Source organism: Gobio gobio (assembly GCF_949357685.1).
Source record: "Gobio gobio genome assembly, chromosome: 16".
NCBI classification, from domain to species: Eukaryota; Metazoa; Chordata; class Actinopteri; order Cypriniformes; family Gobionidae; genus Gobio; species Gobio gobio.
The window spans coordinates 42,560,218-42,586,561 of record NC_137109.1 but is presented as its reverse complement, the minus strand read 5'-3'; the positions used below and the strand labels follow the sequence as shown (position 1 = coordinate 42,586,561).

At 37.5% G+C, this 26,344-nt stretch overlaps 1 protein-coding gene across 1 annotated transcript; it reads left to right on the top strand.

Moving 5' to 3' along the window:
* Positions 1 to 1,353: 1,353 nt before the first annotated feature.
* On the top strand, positions 1,354 to 25,594 carry cdhr2 (cadherin related family member 2). Its single transcript, XM_079839127.1, has 31 exons — positions 1,354 to 1,568; positions 2,054 to 2,110; positions 2,348 to 2,413; positions 2,521 to 2,660; positions 2,798 to 2,851; positions 2,937 to 3,026; positions 4,777 to 4,866; positions 4,952 to 5,068; positions 5,243 to 5,389; positions 10,753 to 10,828; positions 11,024 to 11,142; positions 11,272 to 11,490; positions 14,470 to 14,625; positions 15,229 to 15,387; positions 15,477 to 15,538; positions 15,720 to 15,963; positions 16,121 to 16,360; positions 16,547 to 16,619; positions 16,734 to 17,318; positions 17,763 to 17,834; positions 17,958 to 18,007; positions 18,160 to 18,320; positions 18,806 to 18,902; positions 18,989 to 19,077; positions 19,173 to 19,241; positions 20,777 to 20,924; positions 21,050 to 21,171; positions 21,528 to 21,641; positions 21,751 to 21,834; positions 22,886 to 22,949; positions 24,828 to 25,594. The coding sequence occupies exons 2-31, from the start codon at positions 2,068 to 2,070 to the stop codon at positions 24,987 to 24,989; spliced, it is 3,912 nt and encodes a 1,303-aa protein (XP_079695253.1). The 5' UTR covers positions 1,354 to 1,568; positions 2,054 to 2,067; the 3' UTR covers positions 24,990 to 25,594.
* The last annotated feature ends 750 nt before the right edge of the window (positions 25,595 to 26,344 follow it).

The window sequence follows — 26,344 nt, the reverse complement described above, 5'->3', positions numbered from 1 at the left end:
GCCAGGAGAAAGGTACTTGCCTGACTGCATTGTGCCAAGTTTTAAGTTTGGTGGAGGGGGGATTATGGTGTGGGGTTGTTTTTCAGAGGTTGGTTAGCTTGGCTCTTTAGTTCCAGTGAAAGGAACTCTTAATGCTTCAGCATACCAAGACATTTTGGACAATTTCATGCTCCCAACTTTATGGGAACAGTTTGGGGACGGCCCCTTCCTGTTCTAACATGACTGCGCACCAGTGCACAAAGCAAGTCCATAAAGACATGGATGAGTGAGTTTGGTGTGGAGGAACTTGACTGGCCTGCACAGAGTCCTAACCTCAACCCGATAGAACACCTCTGGAATTAGAGCGGAGACTATGACCCAGGCCTTCTCGTCCAACATCAGTGTCTGACCTCACAAATGTGCTTCTCGAAGAACGGTCAAATTCCAATAAACACACTCCTAAACCTTGTGGAAAGCCTTTCCTGAAGAGCTGAAGCTGTTATAGCTGCAAAGGGTGGGCCAACTCCATATTAAACCCTAGGGATTAAGAATGGGATGTCATTCATGTGCAGGCAGGCGTCCCAAAACTTTTGCCAATATAGTGTATACATTGTATAAAGCACTGATCTATTTAAATGATTTATATACAGAAGATCAGTGGTATAAAGTTAAAATAGAGCATAGGTTTCTGTTGTTGCCGCTTAATAGAATTTACTAAAGGATTATTTGATCTTCAGGGCTCTAGTGGGTTTAGTTTGATCCCTCATTCCACAGCATGTCCAGTATGGTAAACACCAAACAATTAGAGACAAACAAATGCAAGCTTTTCTGTCAGTCCCAGGAGAAAGTCCCTCCATTGTTTTTTGTTTGGTAGCAGTAAAGATTCTCCCCAGGGGAGAGTAATCTTTTGTCTTTCTCCCGTTAATTATGAAGGCCCACGAGGGGAGTGGGCTCATTAGAGCCGGGCAGAGGGTAGGTAGGGTCTTGAATAGCTGATGAACTCATTTGTGCCCTGGAATCTCTCAGGCCACATTATGTCCAGCTCACTGGGGTGATGCCAAGAAAGAGCCAGCAAATAAATCCTGGACTTGAGGATAAATGGTTCAATAGTTAGCTTAGGAAATAGATGTCCTATAAACACCATGTGCCATGTTCTCGTCCTCAGGTTTCTTGTAGCTTTTATGATCTCAGGTATAATAAAACATTTCTTTTCTATTCCATGCAGCCTTCATTAATCATCTGTCTTTGAGTTTGTTCAGGAGTTGCCGAATGAATGTGTGAATGGACTGGATTATATAGACATAATCTGTTGTGACATTTGTTTGCTGTTCCGCTAAACCATTCTCTGAGCACAGTTTTGGGATCTGATTCTTCGGTGCCACTAAGCAGCTTTGTCATCTGTCTACAGGGTGAGAAGACTGCCTTAAGCACAGTCTTTTCGCCCCTGCATTATTAATGATTAACATTTACAACTGAAGGACAGTAATAGCCAGTGATGCACTAGGCAAAGGTCTCATATATGATGTCTTGTTCCCTCATTTGAAGAACGCCACTTGTTGGAATAGCACTATAAGAGCAGATTGGGCACGGTAAGTCTTCATCATCCATATAATGTTTCTCTTATTATAACTATTTATATTCAGTAGAGCAATAGCCTATATCTGGAATAAACTTCAATTCTCTTTTTCATGAATGATGGGTTTGTACTGAGATTTCTATCCATTTTGATTACAGACTGCGGTGTCTTGACAAATCTAATCTCGTTGTCAAAGAGTAATATTTGAAATCTGTTTTTTACTTAGTTATTGGTATACTAAAGGAAAAATTGTATGTTAGTTGTGATATTCAACCATCCCGAAGCTTGAAATGTAGGAAGTCCCGAAAAATAAAAAATAACAAATTGTGTTACTATTAATTACTTTGTTACTACAGTTTAGTTACTCTTAATAAATATTATTAATTGCGCTTTATTTTTTAAGAATTGTTTCATTACACAAAATAATGGCCTCTTTTTCGAGGTGGAAATGTTTTGTGTTTAATTGTGATTTTGTGTCTCGTTTCTTTGATATTACAGCCTTACAAACAGACATGGGGAGACCTTTATTTCTCCTTTTCACTTTTTTAGCTTCTGGTGAGTATCTGAGAATCGGTCAGTTTCATTTCATCAACAAGATGTGACTTGTTATAACTGCACAAGCTCAAAGTCCAAATCTAATAATGATACAGTCTTGAATGGAGAGAAGACAATGTGATTAAGTTTCACTGTTAATTACACAGAAGAGCTTGGTTCTCTTAAATGTTTGTTTTTTCTTTCTTAAAATTGCTTTCTTATGACTCACATGCTTGTTCACGTTTGTGTTTTCTACAGCGTACTGTAATACTGTCCCTGTGATTAACAATTTTTTGGAACATGTAATAGAAGATCTTCCTGTAGGTCTGTACATCAGCCCTTTCAGTCTCAACTGTTAAGATCAATTCCATTTTGTATTATTTTCTCTATGCATGAATGTAACATTTTCCCAACAATTTATTACCTGACAGGCCGATTGGCATTTCAAATCGATGCAACTGATAACGATAAAGACATTCTAACATATGGTATCAAAGGAGCAGATGCTAGTTTTTTTGACGTCAACAGAACGACTGGTGAAGTCAGAATCAAGAGTGGGCTGGACAGAGAGGTAAGAATTTAAGAATCTGCCAACTATTCCTGAAATGAGATGAAGGAATACAGTTGGGAATTATGAATTTTATTACACTTACTCTTCATGAAAGTCAATCAGTTAACTTTGCGTATGTATGCGTTTTCTTTTATCAGTCAAAAGACTTCTTAACCATAGAGGCTGTGGTGAATGATGGCGTTCATGCGGATGTAAGTTGGAAATATGAAAGTAGCCCATCACAATGGTCAGAAAATTCATTTTCCTGTATCCTAATATGTATCTCTGCCGTTGCAGGAAACAAAAACCGTTTATATTGAGGTGAAAGATGCTAATGATAACGCACCTGTATTCCAAGGTCTGCCCTACAACAAAGAGGTCCCAGAGGTGAGTTCATCACGAGCCCTTTATCCTGTAGTGTAATATATGGATGCTGTAACTGCTCAACAACTTACAGTTGTTCTTAAATTGAAGGAAGCATTCTTCTAAACATTGTCATTTACTGACCCCCATGTCTTCCACAACATGGTCGGTGCTAGGGTTGGGAAAAACGTATAAATTAAATTGTATTGTTGCATTGTATTTATTATTTAATTTCTCCAAAACTATAGGCTAAATTTACAAAGTTCACTCTGTAAACTCTGCACAGTTATTATTAGCTTGTTGTAAACAAGTAAAAGGCTTGTTGAAACTTTCCGATTGACAACAGCCTCATCTACTGACCGGAACTGTTTTACAACAGTGATGAGGCAAAAAGTGAGACGCCAACACACTCACACACACACACACACACACACACACACACACACACACACACACACACACACACACACACACACACACACACCGTATAATAAAAGCAACCAATATGACTTGAGTATTGTAAGTCTACTGAAGCCATTGCATATCTTAAATTGAATTTGTTATACACAGAAACATCTTCCCTCTCCATGGTTTTTATAAGAGGCCTATCCCAACCCTGTTCCTGAATGCATGCACTTTTTGGAACAGTGGCCTGCACAGACCCTTGCAGGGAATCGTATTCCGCGGGCACCGCAATACGACCGAAAAGGGTTTCACTTTCACTTTCGCAATTTAGTTTAGTTTATTTAATTTATTTAACAGGGACCATAAAAAACACAAATGTTGTGGCAGAATTAGTTAAATAGCTCATTTGCATCTGTGGTCCCTGGGCAGGATGATGTTACATAACATTACAGCATTCCATTACAATAAAAGAAAACAATAATAACGTATCACAACATCACAAATATTAAATCACAGAAGAAAAAGAAGAGAGGGCTTTTTTTTTTAATGATCACATGATTGATTTTTCTTCAAACATAATTTAAGTTCAGTTTTAAAAATACTAAATGATGTACACTCTAATATGAAAAGGCACTGAATTCCATCTTTCTGCTGCTCTGTATGAGAAAGATTGTCCAAAGGCTGTTTTCTTAAATTTAACTGAACTGTCGCCTCTAATGGATGCCCTGGTTTTCCTAGAATTGTCTTTACAGAAAGTCACACATTGTTTAAGAGTTGCTGGCGCAAGATCATGAATTCATTTATACATCCAACACAAATCTGCAAAGAATAAAAACTTTTATCATTTCTGATGATAATGCAGTGATGATAACTCCTTGTTTTTTTATCGAAAACTTTCATAGCTTGTTTATAAAGAGTATATAATGGTTTCAATGTTGTTACACTTGTAGCACAATAAGATAAATTCGGAAAAATCATTGTGTGCATAAAGAGTTTAGTAGGAGCCAAAGGTAACTGATGCCTAATATTCCTAAAAATCATTGCGCTTGCTCTATATAAACCTTTTTTATATGTTTCTTAAAATGTAATTTTGAATCTATAATCATACCCAGGTATTTAAAATGCATAACAATATTTTTAAATTAAAATTTAAAGGGGCAGGGACGTTTAAAAGGAGTCGAGGTTTACAAGCTGCGATTGTGTTGATCCTGTATGAATGTGAGCTGGGTTAATCTGCTCCCATTTAACTTTACTCTCAGTCTCTGAGCAAAGAGAGATCTTCAAGAAATGTTTTCAGTTGATTTTTTCAGGATAGTTTGAGATGTTTTTCTCACGTTTATATATGATGTTTTCCTATTCCCTCCTTCAGAATGTTGCTGTGGGCAGTACACTGTTCAGAGCCTCCGCCACAGATAATGATTTTGGCACAGCTTCTATTGTGTCTTACAAAATTGATGAAGTATGTTCCCTTCCATGTCATGAATTACATTTTCACTCTCACGTCTCACTCTAATTGTATTTATAACACAGTATGTTTGTGTTAGGTGGTACCGAATGAAGGGCTGTTTTCAATTTCTGAGATCAATGGAGCTGTTATCCTGCAGGGAACTTTAAACTACACTGAGAAAAGCCCTTTCTATCAGATACGAATCAATGCATCTGTGAGTATTTATTTATGAAGTAATCATATTTAGGTAAGTGATTGGCTGTTTTTAGAAAATGATTGAGGGAAATATCTGTGTGCAGAAAATGCAGAAAATTAAAAAAAAAAAAATTTACATTTAGCCTACATACATTTACTGTGTTATGTGCTAAGTGTTCATTGGTTTTGCCAGGATGGTGGTGGACCAACACATGATCAACCTAATGTGGTTCAATCCTCATCAGCAATTGCATTCATTACGGTTAAAGATATGCCAGATGTCAACCCACAATTTCTGAATTTACCCAACTTAGCTGCTATTGAGGAGCATTCAGCTGTGGTGAGTTGTTTTTATTTTTTGTTTTAAAAGGTTAGTTCCTCACCCTCATGTCGTTCCGAATCAAACTCTTGGTCAACTTTGGAACACAAATTAAGATGTATTTAATGAAATCTGAGAGATTTCCGTCCCTCCATTGACATTCCACCCAACTACTTTGACGCCTTAAAAAGTTCATAAAGAGATTGTAAAACTAATCCATATTTCTGGGTTTCTTAGAAGCAGAAGTCGTCATAGTTGGTGAAGTTCTATTGCAGTGAAAGAGAGACTACATTAAATATATATTTTTTGTTCCCATTTGCTCAAATAGCAAAAGAAAAAGTCCACAATAGTGTTTTCACAACTTTCAAATTCCTTAGAATTTGATGATTGAACCTCACTGGTTCTTGTGGAAGCTCAAATGTGCTGCGCAACATGAGAATGAACCTCATTGGTTCTTGTGGAAGCTCAAATGTGCTGCGCAACATGAGAATGAACCTCATTGGTTCTTGTGGAAGCTCAAATGTGCTGCGCAACATGAGAATGAACCTCATTGGTTCTTGTGGAAGCTCAAACATGCTGCGTAACATGAGAATGAAAATCATTGGTTCTTGTGGAAGCTCAAACATGCTGCGTAACACAAGAATGAACCACATTGGTTCTTGTGGAAGCTCAAATGTGCTGCGTAACACAAGAATAAACCTCATTGGTTCTTGTGGAAGCTCAAATGTGCTGCGTAACACAAAAATGAACCTCATTGGTTCTTGTGGAAGCTCAAATGTGCTGCGTAACACAAGAATGAACCTCATTGGTTATTGTGGAAGCTCAAATGTGCTGCGTAACATGAGAATGAACCTCATTGGTTCTTGTGGAAGCTCAAACGTGCTGCGTAACACAAGAATGAACCTCATTGGTTCTTGTGGAAGCTCAAATGTGCTGCGTAACAAGAATGAACCTCATTGGTTCTTGTAGAAGCTCAAATGTGCTGCGTAACACAAGAATGAACCTCATTGGTTCTTGCGGAAGCTCAAATGTGCTGCGTAACATGAGAATGAACCTCATTGGTTCTTGTGGAAGCTCAAATGTGCTGCGTAACATGAGAATGAACCTCATTGGTTCTTGTGGAAGCTCAAATGTGCTGCGTAACATGAGAATGAACCTCATTGGTTCTTGTGGAAGCTCAAACGTGCTGCGTAACACAAGAATGAACCTCATTGGTTCTTGTGGAAGCTCAAATGTGCTGCGTAACACAAGAATGAACCTCATTGGTTCTTGTGGAAGCTCAAATGTGCTGCGTAACACAAGAATGAACCTCATTGGTTATTGTGGAAGCTCAAACATGCTGCGTAACACAAGAATGAACCTCATTGGTTCTTGCGGAAGCTCAAATGTGCTGCGTAACAAGAATGAACCTCATTGGTTCTTCTGGAAGCTCAAATGTGCTGTGTAACACAAGAATGAACCTCATTGGTTCTTGTGGAAGCTCAAATGTGCTGCGTAACACAAAAATGAACCTCATTGGTTCTTGTGGAAGCTCAAATGTGCTGCGTAACAAGAATGAACCTCAATGGTTTTTGTGAAAGCTCAAATGTGCTGCGTAACATGAGAATGAACCTCATTGGTTCTTGTGGAAGCTCAAATGTGCTGTGTAACATGAGAATGAACCTCATTGGTTCTTGTGGAAGCTCAAATGTGCTGTGTAACACAAGAATGAACCTCATTGGTTCTTGTGGAAGCTCAAATGTGCTGCGCAACATGAGAATGAACCTCATTGGTTCTTGTGGAAGCTCAAATGTGCTGCGCAACATGAGAATGAACCTCATTGGTTCTTGTGGAAGCTCAAATGTGCTGCGCAACATGAGAATGAACATCATTGGTTCTTGTGGAAGCTCAAACATGCTGCGTAACATGAGAATGAAAATCATTGGTTCTTGTGGAAGCTCAAACATGCTGCGTAACACAAGAATGAACCACATTGGTTCTTGTGGAAGCTCAAATGTGCTGCGTAACATGAGAATGAACCTCATTGGTTCTTGTGGAAGCTCAAATGTGCTGCGTAACATGAGAATGAACCTCATTGGTTCTTGCGGAAGCTCAAATGTGCTGCGTAACATGAGAATGAACCTCATTGGTTCTTGTGGAAGCTCAAATGTGCTGCGTAACATGAGAATGAACCTCATTGGTTCTTGTGGAAGCTCAAACGTGCTGCGTAACACAAGAATGAACCTCATTGGTTCTTGTGGAAGCTCAAATGTGCTGCGTAACACAAAAATGAACCTCATTGGTTCTTGTGGAAGCTCAAATGTGCTGCGTAACAAGAATGAACCTCAATGGTTTTTGTGAAAGCTCAAATGTGCTGCGTAACATGAGAATGAACCTCATTGGTTCTTGTGGAAGCTCAAATGTGCTGCGTAACATGAGAATGAACCTCATTGGTTCTTGTGGAAGCTCAAATGTGCTGCGTAACACAAGAATGAACCTCATTGGTTCTTGTGGAAGCTCAAATGTGCTGCGTAACACGAGAATGAACCTCATTGGTTCTTGTGGAAGCTCAAATGTGCTCCATAACACAAGAATGAACCTCATTGGTTCTTGTGGAAGCTTAAACGTGCTGTGTAACACGAGAATAAACCTCATTGGTTCTTGCGGAAGCTCAAATGTGCTGTGTAACACGAGAATGAACCTCATTGGTTCTTGTGGAAGCTCAAATGTGCTGCGTAACACGAAAATGAACCTCATTGGTTCTTGTGGAAGCTCAAATGTGCTGCGTAATAAGAATGAATCTCATTGGTTCTTGTGGAAGCTCAAATGTGCTGCGTAACAAGAATGAATCTCATTGGTTCTTGTGGAAGCTCAAATGTGCTGCGTAACAAGAATGAACCTCATTGGTTCTTGTGGAAGCTCAAATGTGCTGCGTAACACAAGAATGAACCTCATTGGTTCTTGTGGAAGCTCAAATGTGCTGCGTAACACAAGAATGAACCTCATTGGTTCTTGTGGAAGCTCAAATGTGCTGCGTAACAAGAATGAACCTCATTGGTTCTTGTGGAAGCTCAAATGTGCTGTGTAACACGAGAATGAACCTCATTGGTTCTTGTGGAAGCTCAAATGTGCTGCGTAACCAGAATGAATCTCATTGGTTCTTGTGGAAGCTCAAATGTGCTGCGTAACAAGAATGAACCTCATTGGTTCTTGTGGAAGCTCAAATGTGCTGCGTAACAAGAATGAATCTCATTGGTTCTTGTGGAAGCTCAAATGTGCTGCGTAACACAAGAATGAACCTCATTGGTTCTTGTGGAAGCTCAAATGTGCTGCGTAACACAAGAATGAACCTCATTGGTTCTTTTGGAAGCTCAAATGTGCTGCGTAACAAGAATGAACCTCATTGGTTCTTGTGGAAGCTCAAATGTGCTGTGTAACACAAGAATAAACCTCATTGGTTCTTGCGGAAGCTCAAACATGCTGTGTAACACGAGAATGAACCTCATTGGTTATTGTGGAAGCTTAAATGTGCTGCGTAACACGCAAATTAACCTCATTGGTTCTTGAGGAAGCTCAAATGTGCTGCGTAACACAAGAATAAACCTTTATTGGTTATTGTGGAAGCTCAAATGTGCTGCGTAACATGAGAATGAACCTCATTGGTTCTTGTGGAAGCTCAAATGTGCTGCGTAACACAAGAATAAACCTTCATTGGTTATTGTGGAAGCTCAAATTTGCTGCGTAACACAAGAATGAACCTCATTGGTTCTTGAGGAAGCTCAAACATGCTGCGTAACATGATAATGAACCTCATTGGTTCTTGAGGAAGCTCAAACATGCTGCGTAACACAAGAATGAACCTCATTGGTTCTTGTGGAAGCTCAAACATGCTGCGTAACATGAGAATGAACCTCATTGGTTCTTGTGGAAGCTCAAACATGCTGCGTAACATGAGAATGAACCTCATTGGTTCTTGAGGAAGCTCAAACATGCTGCGTAACATGATAATGAACCTCATTGGTTCTTGAGGAAGCTCAAACATGCTGCGTAACACAAGAATGAACCTCATTGGTTCTTGTGGAAGCTCAAACATGCTGCGTAACATGAGAATGAACCTCATTGGTTCTTGTGGAAGCTCAAATGTGCTGCGTAACACAAAAATTAACCTCATTGGTTCTTGAGGAAGCTCAAACATGCTGCGTAACATGATAATGAACCTCATTGGTTCTTGAGGAAGCTCAAATGTGCTGCGTAAAACAAGAATGAACCTCATTGGTTCTTGAGGAAGCTCAAACATGCTGCGTAACACAAGAATGAACCTCATTGGTTCTTGTGGAAGCTCAAACATGCTGCGTAACATGAGAATGAACCTCATTGGTTCTTGTGGAAGCTCAAATGTGCTGCGTAACACAAAAATGAACCTCATTGGTTCTTGTGGAAGCTCAAACGTGCTGCGTAACACAAGAATGAACCTCATTGGTTCTTGTGGAAGCTCAAACGTGCTGCGTAACACAAGAATGAACCTCATTGGTTCTTGAGGAAGTTCAAATGTGCTGTGTAACACAAGAATGAACCTCATTGGTTCTTGAGGAAGTTCAAATGTGCTGTGTAACACAACAATGAACCTCATTGGTTCTTGTGGAAGCTCAAACGTGCTGCGTAACACAAGAATGAACCTCATTGGTTCTTGCACGTCAAGCGAACATGCTTGCGCTTCTGTTTATCATAACTGATGTGTGAGTTGATGAATGTTTATATGTGAATAAATGCCTAAATTAATTCTGTTCGTTTTATAAAGTGAGAAAATTTTGGACTATACCGCTCAATTTCAAATCTCTTTATAAACTTTCTGAAGCGTCAAAGTAGTAGCTTCGTTGTTTTTTGTTTGGTAGCTGCGTAGCTGTCAATGGACAGACAGAAAGCTCTCAGATTTCATCAAAATATCTTCATTTGTGTTCCAAAGATGAATGAAAATCTTGAGGGTTGGGAACGACATGAGCGTGAGTAATTCATGATAGAACTTTTGGGTGAACAAACCCTTTAGAAGTAATTGTGTAATGCTGTGCTTCTCTATATGTGCACCACTAAATGCAAATAATAAAATTATATGTAAAATATATATATATTTTTTGCTTTGGTTTTTACAAAAATTTCAGCCTTAATAATTGGGCATATTATAATACTTTTTTCAATGAGGTTCAAGTAATATTAATACATTTCATGATTTGATTTTAAGGACGTTTAATATAACTTTGTAAGCGAAACATTTTTGGTACTGTGTTTGAGCACCCCTTGATGTCTAACGTAAAATGTAGATCCCCAAGCAAAAACATCTGAGATCCACTGGTGTAATATACATAAATGACCTCTCACCTTTGACCCTCTCACCATATGCTCCATCTCAGGGTACGTTAGTCTTTACTGTGAGAGCCAGAGATCCAGATACTGGGATCAACGACCCGATCCGCTACAGCATTGAAAGTGAGTGTAAACAGTCTCTAAATTGTCCTTTTAAAAATACTCCATTCATTCTGTCACTCATGATTAAGATATAGTCATTAGTATTTGACTGGTCATGTGATCATAATATGGCAGCCGCTTTGAGGATCACCCTTATGTAGAATAAAACCGTTTTTTCTAGGCAACTCTTGACTTTTGTCTCTATTATTTTGGCAGGTACTAATGCACCAGATGTGTTTCAAATCAAAGAAAGCTCTGGTGAAATATCTGTCAAAACTGAGTTAGACCGTGAGGAATTACTGGATATAGATGCTACTGTAGTACTGCACATAAAGGTTAGTTTACTGACTACTGAATGTAATGGCATCCTGTTATCATGATATCAGAGTGATTAGCATTAAACAGCAATGATATTTATTTATACATATATTAGATATATCATTTTTTTTCTTCCTCTTCTTCAGGCAAGTGAGACAAACCTTAATGTGGATGGAGTTATTGCAAGCACAGTAGCAGAACTACAGATTTCTATTAACGACAAGAATGACAATGGCCCTGAGTTTTATGAGTGTGTAGGTGATTCCTGCACACAGAAAAACAGCTTCACGGGCAAGGTTGCTGAGCATTCATCTGCAGGATTGGCAGTAACTGACCTGAATATAAGAGTCAAAGATCCAGACCAGGTCTGTAGTTACAACGTTTGCATGGTTTCTTCTGAGGACATTCTCTCTCTCTCTCTCTCTCTCTCTCTCTCTCTCTCTCTCTCTCTCTCTCTCTCTCTCTCTCTCTCTCTCTCTCTCTCTGTGTGTGTGTGTGTGTGTGTGTGTGTGTGTGTGTGTGTGTGTGTGTGTGTGTGTCTGTGTGTGTTCATGTTTTTCTATCCTGGTGGGGACTTCAGTCTGAATGCACCTAAATTGAGGTCCCCATGAGGAAACAAGCTTATAAATCATACAGAATTAGCTTTTTGGAAAATGTAAAAATGCAGAAAGTTTTGTGTTAGGTTTAGGGGTAGAGTTAGTGTAAGGGGATAGAATATATACAGTTTGTACAGTATAAAAACCATTAAGTCTATAGAGAGCAGTCCCGTTGCTGTCCGTATTGGTGCCCTTAGCATAATTACTTTATGGTGCCCGCGATTTTGTAAAGCAGACCGGGGGGTTGGATGGGTCTTCTTTTGGTGCCCTCCTCAGCACTTGGTGTCCTACGAGCACGTGATGCGATTGGGAGCGGCGGCGCTGATAGAGAGTCCCCACAAAGGTAGCAAACCAGACATCTGTGTGTGTCCTGGTAAACCCTACATTATGGGGACAAAATGTACCCACAAAGATAGCAATATCCAAAATCCTTGTCGTGGGGACATTTTTGGTCCCCATGAGGAAAATAGCTTATAAACAAGGTTGGGAAGGTTACTTAAAAAAAATAAAAAATTTAACTACAGATTACAAAATACATGCTTTAAAAAGTAATTTGTAATGTATTTGGTTAGATTACACAATTTTGTAACTTAATCTAAATACTTTAGACTACTTTGGAATACTAATAAGGTATGTACCACAAAGGGATCACCAAAAATAGGACTTTCCTCTGCATATTATTTTAAACAACATCAGTTTTCCCCACAATATTTATTGAAGCAAAAAAATCTTAGAAAAAAAGAAAAAATGCTCAAGAAGGAAACACGATTAAGATTAAGATCTGGGGTGGGTACACTTTTGGAATTGAATGAACAGGGTAAATTGTACTCATATATATATACTAAGTGAAAAAATATGATCTAAGAAAAATGTATACATCCTGTTCAAAAGTTTTTTCTACTCTTAATATATTGTTTCATGGAAACTTGTTTCCTCCACTAAATATACAAATAAAAAAAGGTAATTGTGACTTTTTATCTGAAACTTATGAGCAGAAATTTATCTTAGGATGTTTTTGCAGACTGTCTGATGTAACTGTAATTGAAACCTAACCTGTTGAAATCGTTTGATTTCTTATTATTCCACCATGGAGGTCTATGGCAGCCTATAGAACCACTTGCAGGGAAGTTATGAAAATATACAAATAAAAAAAAGGTAATTGTGACCTTTTATCTCAGAATTGTGAGATAAAAAGTCGCAATTACCCAGACAAATTACTTAACATGAAACAGGAAAACAGTAGTGGATCATCCAGGTAATGACAGACAGTTAAGATGCAAGGGTAAATGTTTAAATGTGGTTATTTGTATAAATTCAGTCATTTTGACTTGTGGAGTATATGTAAACATCTATTATATTTAATAGCTTATTCAGGACAGTACTAAATAAAAGTAACATGCAATTTTTATTATCCCAGATCCCACTTATTTTGTAAAAATTATTAAAAATGTGCATATTGGGCAAGGGGTCTGAAACTTCCGAGCAGAAATGTATCTTAGGATGCTTTTGCAGACTGTCTGATGTAACTGTAATTTGATTACCACTCATTAGGGGCCAAGCACCGAAGGTGCGGAGGCACCGATTGAAATCGTTCGATTTTTTTATTATTCCGCCATGGGAGTCTATGGCAGCCCATAGAACCGCTTGCGGGGAAGTTATGAAATTGGCCACACAGATAGAGGACAGTCTCAACTGTCACCATAGCAAAATTGGAGTCTCTAACTCAATCCCTCTAGCGCCACCAACTGTCCAAGGAAGCACTCACATTTATGCTAATAACTTTTGAACCATAAGGGTTAGAAACAAAATAAAGTTTTATTTAGTGGCAATTTTCCTGCCAGATTTTCCCGGCAAAAATCCTACTCCTCCTAGACAGTTTATCCAATTTGCACGAAAATTTAACCAGATGGTATTCAATTCGATTCATCAAAGTGTTTTTGAAAAACGTGCAAACAAATTTTATGTAGCGCTTGCAAAAATAGACTTCAGTCTGTATCTCCGCAATGATTTATCGTATTCGGACCAAACTTGGTACACATCATCACAAGCATTACCTGAGTCAACATGCTGCGTTTCGGCGCGGCGTCACCTACTGGTGCGGATGAGTTTCGGACCAGCGCCACCTAGTGGTGAAAAAAAAAACATTTACATGCTTATAACTTTGTATGTGGTTGACTTATTTTCATGGGAGTAATCTCCTTAGATTCCTGAATCCTTGCCGAGTCCATACCAAACATGCTAGGTTTCGCCTTATGGTTTGTGCAACGTTGCTTGTAATGTAGCGCTTAAATAACTTTTGCGAATATCTTTGAAACCGTTAGTCTGATCGAGATGAAACCAGACCACCATAGGAAAATCGGAATCAGAGCGGGTTGACCAAATGTCACGAGCCAAATTTAAAATTTTGATTGTAAGTGGCAAAAAATGCAATCAAAGTCAAGTGTGGGTCATTTTTATGTGTTCAAACATATACATGTCTATAACTCCTAAACTAAATGAGGACACACAAAAAAAAGTGGTGGAACTGCGCCACTTGGTGGCGCTATAATTAAGCAAATCATGAAATTTAGGGGTAGGGTTAGTATATAGGCTGATATACAGTTTGTACAGTATAAAAACATTATGTCTGGTCCCCATAAAACATTGAAACCAGGTGTGTGTGTGTGTGTGTGTGTGTGTGTGTTTCTTTTTAGTTTCATTCAAATTATGTTATTTTATTTGTTGACAATTAACTTATTTGTTATCCAGGGGCAAAATGCCAGGTTTACTCTGGAACTTGATGGACCCGATAAGGATGCGTTCCTTGTCAGTCCCAGCTCTGGGTTGGGAGACATTTCTGTACAAGTGACAATAAAAGATCCCGCCGCTGTCGATTATGAGAAGAAGACAGTAATGTCTGTTCAGGTATGTATATGAAGGTGTGTCTCTGGAGATTAACCACATAAGATAATAAGATAACTAGTTTGGTACTTTGGTCGATGCCAGAATTACCGCAGTTTAGAGAAATGGACTTTGCCTACTTAAGATCAATTACTTTTAGAGTGATGACAGATATGAATGATACAAGACTGTTTCTTGAAAACCAGAAAATGTTTGATTATTTTAAACTCTATGACAATTATGACTGCAACCAGCCATAAAACAACAACAATTAACTTTATGCAAGTAGTATAATGTATATTATTTCAAGAGAAAATTTAGTATAACAGCATTGGATGTTTCAGTCTTTGTGTTCACTGCATAGAATTTCACTATGGTTCACAACATTTTAACTGAACTATTTTCATTGGTGAAGTCAAAATGAGCAAAAATAGCTATTCGTATTATAACCTCAACCAATGCTGCGAGTTTTGGACGAGACTATCTATTTTCTAAAACAATGTCAAACAGGGGTAGTGTTCAGAAAACCTGTTTGTAGTAGAATAATGACATATTCACCCATCAACTTTTGATTCAAAATGATAAAAAAAAAACATGCACTTTTAATGCTTTATTATATCTTCCCAGATTATTGCTAAAGATGACGGTGCAGACTTCACCTCTATGGCCTCTGTCACCATTAACATCACTGATACAAATGACAACTTTCCTAAGTTTGAGCATGGTGTTTATGACGCCACAGTTGATGAACACTGTGAAGATGGAACTTTTGTGGCTACCATTAATGTAAGTGCATCTTCTGTTTACTCAGTTGACCTTGTCATGGTGAGTAAGTTTCATCGTATCTTGTACTCACTAATGTTCTGCTTTGACAGGCAACCGATGCAGATGCCTTGGATGATGGCCTAATCACTTACCAATTGATGCCAGAAAGCATGTATGTCGAATATTCAGCCTGCTATCATTTGGTTTAGCCAAACTTATTCTGTTGCTTAGTCATAGCAAGTTTGTAGCTAAATTTGTGACTGTTCAAGGTTAAATGTATGTAAATCATACTGGGGCATAAAAAAGATAAAGATGACTTCAAATGTTATTTTCTTTTTGTGTTATTTTTTCAGGAAGTCATTATTTGATGTCTATCCAAAAAACGGAACTATCTATGTAAAAAATGGAAAGCGCCTTGATAGGGAACTCATCAATTCCTACTCACCTACCCTGCAGGCCATAGATTCAGCCGGACAGATTGGTAGCACTGTTGTGACGATTGACATTAAGGATGTTAATGATCAGACACCAGAGATGAACAGAGAAAATTATGAGACTTATGTAAAAGAGAACAATAATACAGCGCTTCAAATCAAGGTGACTATGAATGTAATTGTGATTGAGAAAGCAGCGTAGACATCTGAAATGATGGAAAAAGATTGTGTGAATGTCCTGTATGACACATTTATCCATGTAACTATCCTGTAATAGAAGTCTCCTTATTTTCAAAGACCTATTTTTGAATTTTTGATAGGCTATAGACAATGATGAGCCAAGTACGCCAAACAGCCAAATCCAGTATCACATTGAGGACGGCCCATTCAGTAGTAACTTCACCATAGACCCGGACTCCGGTTTGCTTAAAAACAATGGTCTTTTGGACCGTGAGGCCATGGACCCTGTTCTAAACGGTGTTATTAAGTTGATGGTGTTCGCCTCAGACATGGGCACACCATCCCTGTCCACATCAGCAATTGTGACCATCAACGTTGAGGTGAGAATCTGGCATTTATACATTTAGAGATGTAGCTATGATACTTCATGTAAGTGCCTCTTGAAAAGAAATATAGTTAAGTTGAATTGGACCAGTTATTGATGTGACTTTGCAATTAAACATATACAGATTTCGAAATATAGCTATAATACAGTATAATTAATGAGCTTTTTCTGTTTTCCCCAGGATGTCAATGACAATTCTCCACAGTACCTGGATCCTGCTCCCAAACCCTTTCATGTAAAGGAAAGTGAAAGAGGCAAGTAGATTGTTGTTCCATTACGATTTTTAGGAATCATTTCCACATCTTTAAAAATTATTTTCAAGACCTACGTGATTAGTGAAAACCGACACTTCTTGTCGTCCCTTTTAGGCATATTGGTCGGCTCTTTGCTGGCTCGCGATGCCGACCAGACAGACTTCAATAACCGCATCATTTTCAGCATCACTGATGGTAGTTTTGGGAGTTTCATATTATTTTCTGAGGCCCTCAGTGAAGGTTACAGGGGCGACATCAAAGTGGATCCCGCCATTGAGCTGGACTACGAAAGTGACCGCAAGACTTACAATCTGACTGTGGTGGCCTCAGACTTGGGTCAGCGAAAGGCTACTATTAAAGTGCAAGTGATAGTGGACGATGTCAATGACACTCCACCTGTATTCCCATCCAGCATGACCATGAACGTAAATGAGAACAGCAGCTTGCCAGAGCCTCTGAGCACAATCGAAGGCAAAGATGTGGACACCACACACCTTCTAGAATATGAGCTGGTTTCTAGTGAATGCCAGTGCAATGGCTCCAGAGGGCCGTGTCCAGAGGAGTGGTTCAAAGTTGGGCGTAACGGCGACGTGATAGCCATTAGTAGTTACGATATTGACTATGAGAAATGTGATAAAGTGTTCTTGAATGCCATGGTGGTGGATCTGGAAACTGAGAAGGGGAGGGACAGTACTGAAGGTGTGTTCTGTTGCTTATTACTGTCCTTCATTAAAAATGTGCTGTCTTGTTTTGTTGTTGAAGGAATAGCTCATCTCCAAAATGTTCTTTATTCCATGGAGCAAAGCACGTGGGATGATAATTTCCATTTTCAATTTTTGCTCCATTTAGCTTCTTATATTTAGTGTCTGGCTGCATATGTATATAAAAAACTTGCTACACCATGATCGGTTATGTGGCACACATTTGTCATCAGTGATTTCAAACACTAAAAATGAAGAAAAAACAGGACTCATACAACATGAGGATGAATTATTATTTTTAGGTGCTCTATTCCTTCAATTTTAACGTATCACATTTACATGTTTTGATGTATTTTTTGATGCATCTCCTTTCTCATATTGACTAGTACCTTTAATATTGAGTGCATGAAATATTAATCAAATATTGTTCACCTGCTTATAGGGATTGTGACTATCAATATTGTGGATACCAATGACAATGCCCCAGAGTTCATTGTCACGCAGGATTTTTTTGGTAAACAAAATTATATTTAAAAAAAAATGTAATCCTGACCTTTTTTAATGTGAATTAAAGCATTAATGTATAAGTAAATGTATATTGTGCTTTCAAAAAGTTTACATATTTCTTTTTCTCCAGTTGTCGTCATTGAAAAAGTAGAGGTGGGCACATCTGTCGCCAGAGTTTATGTAAGTGTGATAGTTGACTTATTGATATTTTGAGGTCTCTTTATATCTGTCACTCTTTGTACCGTAATATGCATTCATCCACTGTTATGTCAGAATGCTTTAAGTCTCCATATAGTATTTTCCTTGTGTTTATTTCCTCTTATCCTTTTAAGGCTAAAGACAGAGACACAGCGGAAAATAACAGGAAAACCAACTTTACAGTTACCAAGGTGGACTTTATCAGCACTGAAGGGAATTTCACAGAGAGTCCGTTTCTCTCCGCTGACTCGCCCGCTCAAGAAGATGCTAATGGAATCTTCAATACACATATAAGGTAAGAAAGTAGCGTTTGGAACCTGTTATTGTAAGTTGTGTGGTGCGATGCAACACATTTTCAACATCATGCAGTTTGTCCATGTTGACGGCTGATAATAAGTCAAAACAGAATCAGAAGATAGAAATTGTCACATGTGCAACAGTCAGAATGTCCATGCGCCTGCCATGGTTAGGGAATTTAAAGGGATAGTTCACCCAAAAATGAAAATTCTGTCATCATTTACTTACCCTCAAGTTGTTCCACATGTTCTGCTGAACACAAAAGAAGATATTTTGAAGAATGTTTGTAACCAAGCAGATAGAGCAACCATTGACTACCATAGTAGGGGAAAAAAATACCATGGTAGTCAATGGTTGCTCTATCTGCTTGGGTGAACTATCCCTTTAATTTATTGCTTTACGCCTCACTGAGGACATAAGTGATTGTAAACGCACAAAGAAACTAACTCGAGGTAAACAAGCAACTTTCTTTATAATGTCCAGGTCCAACATAGGAATGGATATTAATAAAAAAGGGAAATTCAGGGTGGAGGTGCGGGCGTCTAACCCTGATGGTCTCAATTCCACCTCTGTGGTTGAGGTAGGGCATTTTCACCCCAACAATTCATTCATTCTGTCAGTCAGTCTTGCTTGTTTTGGTCAATTTCTAATTGCATTGTTTTGCAGCTTCTCACAATTGACCAATCGTACAGAGTCAATCTCAGATTTAATGCACCTGTATCGGAAGTCAATGACAATTTGGGTAGGATCAGAAAGTAAGGAAATATATGATTAAAATTTATTTATTGAATTATTGTTCTTTTTTTAATTCAGGCCAAAAAAGTAAATGTGTGTAATTTATCTCTTACAGTATTCTGACAAGTGCTACAAAAGCAACGGTGGAATTCTTTAATGTGTATAGTGAGACTCGTTCTCAACGGTAAGATTCCATGACCCACATCCCCATTTATACATATATACATACAGTAAACTCACAAAACACATATGCCAGGAACATCTGAATGTTTCATTTCATTCCTATGTTGGAATGTGTAAGATCCAGCAGGTGGCGTGTACATCATAGAATAATGAATCCAAGTCGCTTTGGGGACTCAAAACTCGCTGTAGATTTCCTGTCTTGCCAGTACTACTGTTATTAAGCAAATGTTTCCATATATCGCATAATTACAGAGAATTCTATATTTGATTTGGAAAAAGAGCCAGGATAACTATAATATCTGTTTTCAGAATTTATCGATTATAGGCAAAAAACGTGTCATCCTTCACTCACTTTCATGTCTTTTCAAAACTGTATGACATTCTTTCTTCTGTGGAAAACAAAAGGAAACTTTTTAAAGAATGTTCACGCTGCCGTTGTTATCGTTAACTAAAACTATTAAAATATTTTTTGGCAAATGAAATAAAATAAAATATAAATATTAGGCAAGGTAAGGCAAGGCAAATGTATTTATATAGCACATTTCATACACAATGGTAATCCAAAGTGCTTTGCATAGAAAAGATATAACAATATTGATAGAATAATCAAAACATATGCATAATAAATAAAAATAACATGCATAAGAAAGAAAATAACAATACTAAATTCGAGCTCCCCTGTCTGAACAGAAGAGTCAGAGATTTTCGGCTCGTGAGACACACAAACTCGGCTTTCTAGTGACCTGCCCTTCCAAGGCCCTTCCAGGAGTGTGTACCGCCTCACTTCCCAACTCTAACAACTCTCCCAACCAGACATATTAGATGAAAAACATAACAAAAACATACTAAAAACTTAAATATATGGCAAAAAAAAAGCGATATAAAAAATGAACATGATATCAAATAAAAAGATAAAATGTTGAAAATATGATATTAAAAGTCCTCATTATTAGATAAAAAGTCTAATAAATGACATGCTAAGTCATTGTGAGATGAGCAGTGGAAATTATGACTTTAAAAATTCTGACATAAAGATTCAACATTTTGGATTTAAAGTCAAAATTATGACTTGAAATCTAAATTATGATTAAAAGCCCTAATTATGAGATAAAAAGCTAAAATGAGATTTTAAAAAGTCTAAATTATGACCAAAACACACACTAAGACATTTAAGAGATGAAATCATGCTTGTTATTTTTTTTAATGCGCTTTAAATTTTTTGATTCACACTTATAATAATAATATTTACATTATTGTTTTCATTTTGTGCAATATTTTTTTTTTACATGCATTTTTACATTTTGAAATGTAATAAAGTTTTTACAACAGAAATAAATCAATCAAAAACGCTTTTTTTCCATCTAAAATAAAAATAATTTCCTAACATCAATGGTAAAGCTGCTTTGAAGCAATGTGTGTTGTGAAAAGCGCTATAGAAGAGTGACTTGACATGACAAAAGGAAATTACTCAAACTAAAAGTACTGTGAAAAATATACCATTTTCCATACAGTGAAAACAGAATTTGTTCTTTGCAGAGCTGAAGAGACGACCGTTTTGGAGGCATATTTCGTGTTCAGAAATGGCACAGCTCTGGACTACGATGCAGTGACCTCAATCCTGAATTCAGAGGAGGTCTATCGGGAATTTGGATACCAACTAACTGAGCTTGGATTTACTGGCATTGTAAGTAACTAAAAAATACTCTTTTCAAAACACCTGATGAATTATGATATTCCAAAAGTTAACCATGATGGCCAAAGTTATTGTTCAAGACAGTAAACTTTACAGTTTTTCTATTTCGTTAACAGTCAACAAACATTAACGAGTCTACAGAACTCAAGACAGAGGTATTCATCATGATTGGTTTGATGGCTGCCCTGGCGATCGTTCTGGTTGTAACAACCACCTCACTCGTGTGCATCAGGAGAAAGTAAGAACTGCTGAATCAGTCTTATCAGTCTCTGCTGTATACCATTTGTTTATATTTCACCTTGAAGCCAAAATTGTAATATTTGTGTTGCTAAAATTAGCATTCATGCTTTTGAAGTTGGATAAGAAGGCGTTGCAGGTCATGTAGGGTGTATGTACTGTGCAGTGAACTTGCATGATCCCATGTCTCAGACCAACATTAGGCATGGAGCCAGCATTACAGAATACTCTCGGACCTCAGTCTGGGTCACAAACAGTACAAATCTGCTAACTAGTTTCAACAGATTTAAAATAGCTCTTCTTGCACCCGGTTACTCCATCTACAACTTAACGGTATTGGTCTCTTTTACCCTTCAGCTACAAGAGAAAACTGAAGGCAGCCAAAGCCATGAACTCAGCAGCCACAGTGGTCATACAAAATCAGAAGACCGGGCCTGTTGTTCCTGGAACCAACAAATACACCAAAGAAGGGTGAGACAGAAATAACAAGCTAAAATGCTGGACTGGCAGTATACTATCATTTTGAACTGGCATTCAGCAGCAAGCTGGTGTATGAGATCGTCTGATATATGTTCCACAGAGCAAACCCAGTGCTGAATATGAATATCGACACAGCCACAGACCTCGGCTTTGATGAAGATGGCTCCAGCACAGACAGAGATAGGTACCGTGACAGTACATTATACACATCAGCACTGGAGATTCAGAGAAATTCTTTATTTGAATATATTTTTTTAATGTAATTTATTCGGCATAGCTGAATTTTCAGTATCATTACTTCAGTCTTCAGTGTCACGTGATCCTTCAGAAATTAGTCTAATATGCTGATTTGGTTCACAAGAAACATATATATTTGAAATAGAAATCTTTCATAACATTGTAATTGTATTTACTGTCACTTTTGATTAAATTAATACATCCTTGTCCGGGTGCGTATACATTACTTCTATTATGCAGATATGTTGTCTACACAATATCTACTGTATTATTTACTTATAGATGTTTCTAGTAAAGCTTTAAAAGCATGACTTAATTCAGTGTTATATTGTTTGAGTTTGAAACCGAATATTGCAAAGTACACTTCAACTAAGTTGAAATTATTCAACAAACTTTATCTGGCCAAGTGACTTATTTTTAAAGTATAAAACTTATAAAACGTATGCTTATTATAGTTGCATAATACAGTATAGCATATATCATAATATATCAGGCAGTTTGTGATTGTATATATTTACATTGGACAATAGGAGGTAAAATGTGATGCACTAAAATAATCGGGACAATATGATACCAAATAGCATATTCAAAAACTGACTCTGCTTTAAAAGGTGAGAGACATTGACCTACCCTGAAAGTGTTTGCACGCATATTTATCTCGTCATGGAAGCCCACATTATTGCATCTACAAAATCTTTTTAAGATATGCCAATTGTCTAAAAACAATACTGTGAACATCTGTATGTATTGATCTCATGGGAAATAGTAGTTAGTTTTACCAGCAATAGTTTTAGTTAAACGATGTGATGACATTGATGACCCATCTTAGAATCACACTAAGCTATACCACATCGTAAATGAAGCATGTTTTTGATTTTCCAACTGGTCCAAAATGTCTCTACTGGTAACTTTCTCACCTCCATAATGTCATGTATGACTTAAGAAGAGTTACTTTGTGAGATTCTGATTATGTGTTTGTTGTGTCTGTTCTGTTTTAGCCTTAATTCCCTGGACTACAACATTGATATGACCATGACAGAGAAAGACACTATGCCAATGATGGTACATTTATTATTAAAATTAATATAATTATTATTACAGTATTATTATTATGCAGTGGGGTACAAAAGTCTGAGACCACTAGTGAAAATCAACAGAATTTTAATGAAGCAATGCATTGGAAGTTTTGTTAGTATTTAAGTGTAGTTCTTTTTTCTTTTCTTTTTTTTTGCTTTAAAAACAGCAAATCTCAAACTGCATGCACTCCTCAAATAATGCTGGAGCACATGATCATCCGTTTTTACATAAACTTGAGAAGATCCAAAGAGGAAGCAAAAACATCTGACCATCTGACATCAGATCAAAGACGTGCACATTGTCACTTATTTGATTAGAAATGACAGAAATAAATTTTTTCTTAGGGTGCGTCTCAATCAGCTCCCTAGTTCAGTAGTCAGGGCACTGATTAGGGAGTCGGCCATTTTAAGGGCTGTCTCAATCACAGAATCAATCACACTGAAATGTTCACTCCCTGAAAAGTTTATAAACCATTATAATGGTTTTAAACCAAAACCATTATTTTATTATATTTCAGTATAAACATACATCATTAGACAGGTGATGAAAACAATCTAGCTAAAATATATAATTTATTCATGGCTGAAATGTTGCACGTATATGTAACAAGCAAAGTATTTATCATAGTGAACTTTAAAGCGGGGGTGAAACACTAATTTTCAGTCAATCTCATGTCAATCTTGAGTACCTATAGAGTAGTATTGCATCTTTCATATCTCTGAAAAGTCTCTGAAAAGATAAAGAAAGATACACTGTACAAAGTCTTTCCGAAACTTTCTTTTGGGGGCTATGCATGTTTACATGGAAAAACAATGGAATCGATAGCTAACACAAATACATTTGAAGCATTTTTACTCACCGCCTGCTACCAACACACGACCGTGAACCTTAATCGCTGGGATTGCTCCATCTTTCAGCATTAGGCGAGCTACAAATCCAGAGTTGAACTGTACCTTGTTTATAAACCATCGTCGCCGAAATTCAGGGAACAAACAAACACTTGCACAACTCCGTTGCTGCTCCGGAAAAACATAATTGTCTTGCCATGACAACCAAAAACACACTTCTTTGGGGACATTGTTGATTTCGTGAAGTCCTGTGACTGCAGCGCAGCCGGCTTCCCTAAAGCGTTTGCTCTCTCGCTCTAGTCGCGCGCGCGCCCTTCCGGGAGAAGAGCCCGTACGGGCCCTTACATTCCGCCCCATCTGACGTCACATATACCCATACTCGAAAAAAACCTTTCAGAAACTTGTGAGAAACCAGAAGGAGTATTTTTGGCACAGAATTACTCCATCAAACGTCCAACTTTTTTTTTTTTTGGAAACTTTGTCCATGTTTAGGATGGGAATCCAGTCTTTAACAGTGTAAAAAGCTCAGTATCCATGAAACAGATCCCCCCCCCCCTCCCCTTAAATAAGATATACAAATAAGATACAAATAATGTCAGAAAGATATCAGCTCTGCTGTTGTTCATAAATACCAGTAATGATGTTGTACAATGAAGACGTTGTCACGTCGCCGCAAATAGAGTCATCAATGTCCCAATATGTAGTGAGGCATCGTCCTTTACTGTCCTTACCAGTGCCCGATTTCATGTACACGATATACTGATTAACGAGCTCAGGAGCTATAGGGAACTGATTGAGACGAACCCATATTCTTTTTATTAAAATGTGTCTTTTTTTTCAAAACCCTAAACATTTTTAAAACCCTGAAGATTTTCAGTGTGATCGCAGACTTTTGGACTCCACAGTATTTCAACTTATGTTGCAAAAGTATAAATGCAGGGGACACAAATGCATTTGAAGTCTTTATAAGCTCTTTGGTTTTTTTGAGTGCTTATGTTTTTCTGTTGTGCGGTAGGCAATTCAGGAAGAAGAGGAGGAGGAGGATGACGATGACAGGAGTGAATCTCCATACATTGAGCCTTTGGGTGCTGCATTGGCCCAGCGAGAGAAGAGGAGAGGTACAGACAGCCCCGGTCTCACTTTTGAAAACCATTCCGTAAACACCACTGATCTCTAACACTCAACCTCCATCTCTAACATACAACCTGTGACCTACACCTGTCTGCCATTTTATATGTGGTTCTGCCAAAAAGGAGAAAAGACTCAAATTCTCACTGCACTTTGAAATGTAAGAGTTGATGTTTGGGAAAGAACCATTCTCAATGCACTAAAACAAGTAGTAATTCAAACAGTCTTTGAAGCCTAATTTTACCTTTTGTTATTTTTGTTATAATTTTCCATCATCCTTTTTTCATATTAAAGTTTTTGAACTTTTTGAATCTCCCACATGCAATTCATAATACTTCATATAAAGTTTTGTTGTGCAGAAGAGTGGAATTCTTTATTATTTTCTGTCTCTGAACAAAAACATAAACTGCATCAAATGAAACTAAAGTATAAAACTGCTGGTGTACTCTACCAAATATTACCTGGCACTAGACTGCTTAGTTTAGATGCGATCAAAGCCAGCAAAAATTTATTAAAAAATTAATATCTTGCTAAAGTTGGTGGCCAGGGTGTATATATCGTAAACTGTCTATATATGGTGTATTATTATATGTTCAAAAATTATGTTTTTTGCTATTTTACTCAAATAAAATTCATGTTATCAAAATGAGTGACAAAATCAAGTGTTTGCTTTTCCCTTGAAGAGATGATTTTAATTTCAAAACTATTCACTTTACAGCTCTCACAACAGTCACAAATCACACAGAATGTAAGGCTTGAAGGTGTGTTCGTTACGGGTGTGCTGAACTGACCTGCAAAAACGAGACAAATCCATTTAATATTACAGGGTTATAAAAGCCAATAGAAAAAGAAGAATCTGAAACCAATAAAGAACACCAAACATTTCACTGTCAAAAAATCAGAGACATCATCTATTACATGTTGCCTGAAACACCAAGAATTTCTAGGGTCGTTTTAGTCTAATGCACAGTACTTGGTACTGTCACTCTATAAATGTATTCTACCACTCCTTAAATATACATGGTGAATTCAAATACATGTTTGAATTTTATAAATTTTAAAAGTTAAAATATTTGTGTAAAATATTGTAAAAGGGCACTTTAAAAGTGATCCTCACTGACCACAACAACATCAGGGTAACACGGTCTTGACAGAAGCAAGCAAATATACACTCATAGCAACAAAGCTGGAAGGAGCATTTTTAAAGTCAAAGTGCGAGAAGAAATCAAGACAACTGTAATTGAGTATCAAATTAAACCAAAAATGATTATCCCTATAGGGGCTTCTTGTGGCGCAGTGTCTTTTTTAAATGTCTTAAGAATGTTAAAGGGGTATATTATCGAACGAATCCCAGCCCTGTGCATGGCCAAAGTGCTCAAAGCTGGGATAGATTGTCTCATCCGG